The sequence below is a fragment of the Procambarus clarkii genome, chromosome 19, assembly GCF_040958095.1.
Source record: "Procambarus clarkii isolate CNS0578487 chromosome 19, FALCON_Pclarkii_2.0, whole genome shotgun sequence".
Taxonomy (NCBI): Eukaryota; Metazoa; Arthropoda; class Malacostraca; order Decapoda; family Cambaridae; genus Procambarus; species Procambarus clarkii.
The window spans coordinates 14,411,984-14,421,938 of NC_091168.1; the positions used below are offsets into that span (position 1 = coordinate 14,411,984).

General features: G+C 37.5%; 1 protein-coding gene across 2 annotated transcripts in view; it reads left to right on the forward strand.

The window, feature by feature from the left end:
- Window positions 1–8,476, forward strand: part of LOC123757610 (alpha-N-acetylgalactosaminidase) — a 152,988-nt gene extending 144,512 nt beyond the window's left edge. For both annotated transcript variants that reach the window (XM_045741420.2, XM_045741421.2), the window contains exons 8-10: window positions 4,880–5,077; window positions 5,312–5,419; window positions 5,948–8,476. In XM_045741420.2, coding sequence (XP_045597376.1) covers window positions 4,880–5,077; window positions 5,312–5,419; window positions 5,948–6,238 — 597 coding nt within the window. In that variant the 3' untranslated portion in view covers window positions 6,239–8,476. The remainder of the gene's footprint in view (window positions 1–4,879; window positions 5,078–5,311; window positions 5,420–5,947) is intronic.
- The last annotated feature ends 1,479 nt before the right edge of the window (window positions 8,477–9,955 follow it).

Sequence of the window (9,955 nt, forward strand, 5' to 3'; positions counted from 1 at the left end):
AAAGGCAAACCAATAAAATCACTAGAGAAAGGGGAAGTGAAGAATAAGGAGAGGGGAAACATGTTCCTGAAAATTGCATACACCAACATAGATGGAGTGAGATCAAAGATACTGGAGTTAAGTGATGTAATAGGGCTACTCAGTCTGGAGACGGGACAGAAAAATTGCTAAAGGCGATGGCATTGCTGTGCTGGTGAAAGAACACCTAAAGGTAAATGAAATAATGATTGCCAATCCACGAGAAGTTGACATAATAGCACTAGAGATCTGCAATCAGGATGATAAACTAACGATCATAAATGCATATAGTCCACCGCCATGCAACACATAGTCAAAAGGAGGAACTGGACAATAAAAGAGAGGGGCTTATAACAATAGTGAGAGAGATTATAATGAGAGCTGATATAGATCACGCCTGTTGGTAGTCGGCGACTTCAACTTGAAATCTGTAACAGATCTAGTGTTAAGTAAAGCATGGTGAGAATAAACACAGACACTAAGAGAATATATATATATTTAGTCGAGTATACAGAAGTTTGGAGGTGACACTTGGTGAGCAATGATGTGATAGTGAGTTGAGTGCACAGAAAATCGGTACAGTATCTCGCAAGTGTCTGTTCTAAACCACACTTAAAAGTAGACTGATTATTACTCGCTACTCTGCTGCTTATATGCTCGGGCAACACCTCATCATTCTCCAAAGGTTGGCAGGAATCTTAACTGAAAGAAGGGAAAGGTTTGAGTTCCATAATTAGTGCTAATGAGAGCTTTGTTTCTCTCATTAGGCTAATGAGTTTGGAGCGAGTATATTATTGGGATAATCTACTCACTGCATAACTCCCCCCTCCCAGGGGATGAAAGGAAAAACATTTGGTCAATGAACCTGGTTGGTCGATAAATTGTACGCCCTGCTTGCGGTGTTTAACCGTCAAAGTTAACTTCCTGCTCTTCGCTGATGTCATCCAACTAGTGTCGTAGGGTGGGAGGTCATACAGGATCGTCCATTATCGCAGGTGGCGGTGCCGCTGGTAACTGTGGTCGAAAAGTGAATGCCGTTGTTGGCGGATGTGTCTGGAGGGTTGTCTGGGACAGCGTCACAGTGTGCTGGTTTATGGCGATTGATGGTGATGTTTACCCACTGTTCTCGTCGTTCAAAGGTGAAGAACTTCGGTGTTTGAGACGAACCTTTTTGACATTTGTACTGGTTTTCAAAATTCTTCATTTTTTTTATTATTTACGTTTTTTGTATGTAAGAAACATGGAGCAGCCTACCTGCCGACCACCGAATGATCCTTTTGCTATAAGACAAATGAAAAATAAATATTGAACACATTTGAAGAAAGGAAAATGTCATAATGGTTTATTCAGTGTATGTAAGGTAGGCTTCTCCATTATTGAGATGTAAATGACAAATACAAAACAAATGGAACACATTTGAAACAAAGAAATATTGTTATAATGGAGCAGCTTACCTGCCGAACACCGAACGAACCTTTTTGACATTTGTTGTATATCAGACATTTCATTTCTTTTTTCCTACAAAAACGTCAATGCTTTGCAACATCTCAGCAGTCACCCTTTTATATCCCAGCATCATTAGCATCTTTAAACAAGAACAACATAATTTATGTGCATCGTCGGAGGCGTCTAAGAATGTGCAAGAAGTAGCGCGACCCCACGATGTGGTGTTGACGTTACTCAAACCAGCGTTCGTCATATGGGACGATTTGACGCCGATCGGGCCGTTCGTTACCCAAGATGTTCGTCTTTTTGGGCGATCGTTATGTGAGGTACCACTGTATTTACATGTTTTGTTCACCATAACTGTACATCTAAGCTTGTATGGTGAGTAAAGGCACAAAGATGTAGCTATTCACACAGTCAGCTGGTGGCGGCCGCTCTCAAGGCCAGACAGACTAATATTTCTCCTCCAACAATACTGCTTGTGGTGTTATTACGCTATATACACACATTATATATAAGTATCTACCTATTTTATTCACTATACCTGTACAAGTAAGCTGGTATGGTGGCCAAAGACCATAGTGGCCACCAGTAAACAACATGATAAGTTGTGCAGACGACGCACCTCCCTCACCAAAATGGCAGATCCCAACCTACTCCTACCGCTGTTATTACACTCTATACACACGTTTTATATAAGTATCTACATTTGTGCTCACCATAGCGAACCACTAAGCTGGTATGGTGAGTGCAAGTCAATAAAAGGTGGCCACACAGAGTCAGAAGACAACGCCACCACCCTCCCTCCCACAGCATTACTCCTCCCTCCATGGAGCACAGCGCTAAATATCACCACAATCCTGCCATTATCAGAATCCTGGTCAGTTTTATCACAGTCAGGGGTCTTCTGTAATACTGTACTATCATCGCTAAATAATAGGATGAACATATATATTATGGCATTTGTAGGCGATGCTGTGGTCACAAGCTGAACAGTGGTGCTGTGAGCTCGTGCTGCGTGCGCCAGCCTTGGTGGCTTGCTCAATACTGAAGCTTTCACACCCAAGAATGTTGACCTGGATTTTTTTTCTAGGTGGCATCTGGCAACTATCGGTCATGGCTGCACTATAGCTGCCCCTATTCCAGGCAGGGCGTTTAAATTATAGCGCTAGACACGAAATCATATATATATGACATGCGTGGTTTCAGTTTTGTCACTGAAAGCATATATATATGATTTGCGAGGTTTAACCCTTAAACTGCGCATGGCGTATATATACGCCCTGAGTAACATGTCCCTTGGTGCGCATGGCGTATATATACGCCATAGGGTGCCAGGCCTGATTCAAATGGCCCGCGGCTACACGGGGTTCACAGTAGCTTCCTCAGGGCTCTTGTAAACAGATGCCATTTTAAAAAAAATCGTGGGCAATATTCTCAGGTGTGAGAGGCACAGTACTGTTGGAGCAACCAAGGCCGGCGCACGCAGCATGAGCGAACAGCATTGATGTTCAGCTTGTGACCACAGCATCGCCGAAAAATGTCAAAATAAATATATAATTGTTATTATTTTGCGATGACAATATTACAGATGACCAATGACTGTGATATAAATAACCAGGGTTGTGATAATAGCAGGATTGTTGTAATAATTAGCGCTGTGAGAGGAGTGATGCTGAGAGACGGAGGGAGACAGCATCGTTTACTGACTGTGTGGCTAGCTGTTATTGTTTGCATTCACCATACCAGGTCAGTGGTTCTCTATGGTGAACACAAATGTAGATACTTATATATAATGTGTGTATTAGTGTAATAACAGCAAAAGGATTATGCTGGGAGGAGCCATATGGGTGACGGAGGTGACGTCGTCTGCATGATTTGTCTAGCTGTTTAGAGGGTGGCCACTATGCTCTTTGGGCGCACTACAAGCTTAGGTGTACAGTTACGGTGCATAAAACATGTAGATATTTATATATAATATGTGTATATAGGGTAATAACACTGCAAAAGGTATTGTTGGGGGAGAAAGTTTAGTGCGTGTGACCTTGAAGGAGTGAGGGAGCCACCAGCCGCCATCTGTGTATAGCGACGACTCTTAGTGCCTGAACTAACTATATCAGCTTAGCTGTACAGTTGTGGTGAACAAAATATATACATACTTATATATAACGTCTGTATATAGTGTAATAACACCACAAATGGGGGTGAGAGTTTAGTGCGTGTGTTGAGGGAGTGGCAGCCAGTGGCTGGCTGGTGTGTGGCGGTAACTCCTCGTTGCTTTTCGACTCTCAATACCAACTTAGTGGTTCGTTATGGTGACCAAAACATGCCAATACTTATATATAACCTGTGTATAGAGTGTAATAGCAGCAAAACTATTTGTTTATAGTTTTATAAACATAATAATTGAATCACTAATATGCACATCATACTTTTGAGTATAGCGATTATTAACGACTTTTATTATATAAATATATTACAATACACACTATTGAATAATATTACTGCAAAAAAACTAAGAAAAAATCAATCGGAGACATCTTCTTGAGGTTATCTTGAGATGATTTCGGGGCTTTAGTGTCCCCGCGGCCCGGTCCTCGACCAGGCCTCCACTCCCAGGAAGCAGCCCGTGACAGCTGACTAACTCCCAGGTACCTATTTACTGCTAGGTAACAGGGGCATTCAGGGTGAAAGAAACTTTGCCCATTTGTTTCTGCCTCGTGCGGGAATCGAACCCGCGCCACAGAATTACGAGTCCTGCGCGCTATCCACCAGGCTACGAGGCCCCTACATTGAAACAATTAGGTAATAATATCTTTGTGGCAACTCCCATCTGTCAACGCGGGTGACGCTGACCGGGTCTGACGACCGCTCTGTCAACGCCCACTTTTTGCCAGACTTCCTCGGTCAATTGCGCCTAAAATATGTCACCTACGATTTTTTTTTTATTTTTTCCGTGCTCAGGGGACACAAATTAACATGTTTAGAAGACGAAAAAAAAATTTTGAATTTTTTTTTTTCTTGCGCACAGGGGTGTAAATGTCCAAAGGACCCCTGAGCAGTGTAAGGGTTAAGGGTTAATCTATGGCACATACTTGACAGAGCCTAGTTTTTAATAGCCATGATATCTATTTTTTTTTTTTTTTGACAAAGATTTTTGGAGAGAATATACACATTTATTGTTTGGAGAGAATATACACATTTATTGTTTGGAGAGAATATACACATTTATTGTTTGGAGAGAATATACACATTCATTGGTAGAAGAAAGTACTATTTGGATTAAAGTTTTACAGTACATTTGATTAAAGTGTATGAATTACAAATAAATATGGGTTCCTGTATTTAATAAAACTAATCACAGTAATAAAAGTTGAATTATAGTTTTTATTTTGATATTTATTGTCATTCACAGCTTATTATTGGCAATTTTGGTCTGAGCTATGAGCAGTGCAAATCCCAAATGGGCATGTGGGCGATATTTGCTGCACCTCTACTAATGTCAGTGGATCTTCGCACAATTCGACCTGAATATAAGGCTATCCTTCAAAATCGAGCTGTCATTGCTGTTAACCAAGATCCATTAGGCATTCAGGGCAAAAGAATATATAAGGTATATCAACTGTGTATATCATTATGAGAATAATTGATTCTTGTTTATAATGTATATTGTACTATATAATAATTGGAATACAAGTAATTTATATTCTCAAACTCATTTAAAAATAAATATTGAATAAATTATGATTGATGCACATTAGAATAAAAATTAATTAAAAAATTTCATGTCTAATTCTCAGTATTTGTATTGTTTTATCTGTAAAATAATTGTCCCTCTGTAACTCAGGATAAAGGCATCGAGATATGGGCTCGTCCTATTACTCCAGTGTTTCAAAGCCACTATTCCTATGCTGTTGCCTTTCTCAATCGTCGTACTGACGGCACACCTTCAGAAGTGAGTTTAAAATATTGTATTAATTATAATTAGTTATCTTTATTAGTATTAATATATAAAATTCAGGCCTGGTCAGAGACCAGGCTGTAGGAACAATGATCCCTGGAACCAATATTATGTAGGATTTATAATTCAAGGTGAAATATTGGAGAGTAATTGTAGTAAATTTTTTATTATAGACAGTCTTCTGTACATTTTCAGTGCTGTTCAAATGGTCTTAAACTACTTAATTGCTCTAAATTTTATATTCATTGTATGTACATTATGTTTTTTTTGGGGAGAACAATATTCATAATTTACAAATGCAGTATAATTGCATTGTAATTATTCAAATTTTACTTTTAAGCAAAATTGGTGTGTCATGGGACTTGCATAGCTATTATACTATATAGTGTAGATGATATGATGATTAGACGATATCTATTTTTGTATTATATAACTCTTATTTTTTTTTGGGGGGGGGGGCCCTGTGCTTCTTCTCTCCATGAAAATGGAAAACTGAGTAATGATAAATAAATTTTGTTTCAGGTTTCGGTAACTTTACGGGAACTAGGTCTTATCTACCCAGGCGGATATGCCATTACTGACCTGTTCGATGGTGTACATTATGGAACTGTTCTGCCAGACAAGCGGTTCAAGGTCGATGTGAACCCATCGGGGGTGGTACTGGTCAGATGTGAACTTGTAAAGTCTACAGGTTTTGGAAATGTTGGAGGAGGTAGCAGGTCCCAGTTGAAAGAGCAACCTCCACAAAGTGTTTTCAGACACCCATTTCAGAATCAAGTCTTCAATCAGTTTGGACAGCAGAGACTTTTCTAAATAAGTATTGTAATAGGTTTATTTTTCCTGTACAAAGAAGTTTATGCTATTGGCCAATATTTATCATACCTTTCTTTACAATGTTAGAATTTCTAGATGCTTAGATAATGATATTTTATATATTGATACTAAGCTGCATGATAATAAAAACATTACTAAATACATAATGTATTTAAATTTGGGGGTCTCCTGAGGTTGCTGTTGGTTAAAATAGTAACCACACAGGAAAGATGATTTGATTCATCCTTTGATTCTGATTTTGAAAACAGAGTTTAGAAATTGTAATTTAAAAGGCAGTTGCTGCATAACCTTTGGTTGTATGTTTTAATGTTATATAAATTCAACATTAAAATCAACTGATAATCATCTTAAATGGTACATTTAATTTTTCTTTACTGCCGTATTTTATTTTGAGAACCTTTGTTCAGTTATATATGATTTAGTTTTTAAATATTTCGTATATACATTCTCAGACCATTGTGGCATTAACCTGAGCAAACTTACAACTCCACTGAAGATGAGTACAACTTAAGATCTGGTTATCCTACACAGTCATGTTTGAACGTTAGTTAATATAGGGTCCTGCAGCTCGGTGGTTATCTTGAGGTTATCTTGAGATGATTTCAGGGCTTTAGTGTCCCCGTGGCCCGGTCCTCGACCAGGCCTCCACCCCCAGGAAGCAGCCCGTGACAGCTGACTAACACCCAGGTACCTATTTTACTGCTAGGTAACAGGGTTATAGGGTGAAAGAAACTCTGCCCATTGTTTCTTGCCGGCGCCTGGGATCGAACCCAGGACCACAGGATCACAAGTCCAGCGTGCTGTCCGCTCGGCCGACCGGCTCCCGCTCCCGTGGTAACTGCAGTCGGGTCACAGCTGAAAGATTCCGTATTTAATCTATGCTGCAGTAATAAAGAGGCATTTAGGCAAAGTTTCCATTCACATGATGCCTCTGTCCACCTAGCAGTAAATAGTTAACTGGAAGTTAGGCTACAGCCTAGGGAAAGGTCAGTTAATGGCCTAGGAGGACGTCATTAAGCCTAACAGACTGCCTGTTCCCTATTATGGGGAACCCAAACCATAAAGTAAACCATTTTCATTACTAAACACAACTTATCTATTAAGTGAAAATTTAGATGGCTTTATGAACTAACACAATTTTAATATCAAATCCATGACAGGTTTTGTGCAAATTTGAAGTGTGCTCAATTGACAAACTATAATTGTTTTCTCTAAATGTAACATGTGTGCTGATTATTTTGTTTATAAACAAATAAAAAAAAATTGCTGGAACATCAAGTGAGTGCCCTAAAAAAAAAAGAAGCTAGAAAGATATTGTCTTATTTATTCTTATTTTGATGTTGATATTTAATTGGAGTTTAATAGGTTTAGGAAATATGCTACAAATGACATCATAAGAAAATAATTTGTTTTTAGTTAATACAAATGCACAGTGTATTGAATACACAGTTTACCTGCAGCTCATGATAATGAGTGTACAGTTTATGTCCATCTCCTGATACTTAGTGCACAGTGTACATCTTCATGAGGGTACTGAACACTTTCCCAAAATATAACTCACCATATTGCATTGAGCAAGGAATTACTTACATATGTTGGACCAAATATTGTAAACTTTTCTCTTAAGAGTGAGTAGCTTATACAGTTTCTTTTGTTTCCAAAGATGTGCCATACTAAGTGTTGAAGCCTTGTGATGGCTAATGTATTTTGGACATCTCTCAGCCTTCTTAATACAGAATATAATACGTTTTCTTCTTTTAGCCAAGAGTTTGCTTCTAACAGTTTTCATGACATACCTGATAGATCTACACATTTTGGATTGTTATTCAACAAACCAATATAATTATTACTCTAGACCAGATAGTTCCATAGTTTCCTTGCCACATCTTGTTCTTAATTCCTGAGCTGTTTTCATCTTATTGCCAAGCAGTGTAAGATCACGTACAAAGGCAACTGTCAAACTTTATGCACATTAAGAAGAGTTCTCAGAAGGGACCAGACATCTAAGATATTAACATTTTCCAACATTGATATTTAACATTCATTGAGTTCGCCCTTATCCTTCTTCATAAACATGAAATTTAATACATTGGTATAATGATCTCTGTTGCTTCAGTGGCAATTATGGTAATACATCTTTGTGTTGTATTTTGTTGTTGTAAGTTATGCATATCTTCATGAAAGTTCATCCTAATTAAACTTAGTTTTACAGCTCCTTATATTCTTATTAATCTCTGGACCCCAATTTTTTAGGCCTGTAATTTTTTTCATTTTATTTTCACCTGTCATATTGTGGGTGGGGTGCAAAAAAATTACCAATCACCAATCTTCATTGCAGATGAAAACCTTCCCAATATTCTTACTGATTTATATAATGTGCAATGGTTACTACAGAAGTAATTATCTTGGGTGCATGGGATAATGGTAATTAATGAATTGATGAATGACAATTATTGCATATCTTAGCTCACTGGTTTGATATATGGTATATGGAATTTTAATATTTCCAATACTGTACTATATAATTGTGGTTGTCTTGAACATGCTTTGAAATGTATATTAATTATTGCTTCAAGAAACAAATACAATTATACACAAATATGCTTAGAACATCATATTAACTACCGAGTCCCCGTGGCGTAGTGGTAAGACACTCACCTGGTGTTTCGCGAGCCCTTTGGCCTGGGTTTGTATCCTGGCCGGGAAGGATTTATGGGCACTAATTCTTAACTGTAGCCTGTGTGTATCCAACAGTAAAATGGGTACCTGGTTGTTAAACGATTTGGCGGGTCGTATTCTGGGGAATATTAGGATTAAGGACTTGCCCAAAACGCTATGCGTGCTAGTGCCTGTTCAAGAATATAAGACCTCTTGTGTATATATAAAAAAAAAAAAAAATCCCAAATTTTTCATAAAAGCTTAGGGGAATAAATAATTTTCTTCTTAAACTTTGGATACATTTCTAAGCTTTAGTTTAACAAATTGTGGTAAACTATTACCATTAATAACAAACAGTTTACTCCTACTAGACTAGAGGGAAAAGTATATATTTTACTAAGGGGTAAAAATAATACCCAACTTGCCTAGACAGAAAAAGACTGAAGAATGATATATTGTCCTATACTTTCACGCCTTGTATTCAGGATGTTTGTTAAGAGGCATCTATTGTGGTCTGAACATCCAAGTGAAGTAAGAATTTTTACTGTTACGTAATTATTTTTTACTTACTATAGTTGAATATGAACATCAACATACTTTCAATGTGTAACTGAAATATTCATTTTAGTCTTGTTGCAACAGCATCAAAAAAAGTGTTGCCAATACTGTTGAAAATAATTTTGAAAATAAAAAGTTTCTTTTCTGCATAGAACTGAAAACGTAGTTCAGGAAATGTTGTGCTCCTACACATCAAGCTACATTACTTGATCCACATTAGATATTAGTATTATAACAAAATAACAAACTACAGGATAGTTAGTAGACTTGACTGAAAATATTTATTAAAGTGGGCATATTAAATAAAAGGTGAATGTTTTTCACTAAAATATATTTCTGATATATTTACAATTTAAATATAGTCGTTTCTCAATCTGTACATGGAATGCTCTTTTGGACAGCTTAATGTGTATCTAAGTTAAGGTTATAGCAGAAAAATAGAGATAAGTTCCAGAGACCTTTAAACCTCATCTTTCCACT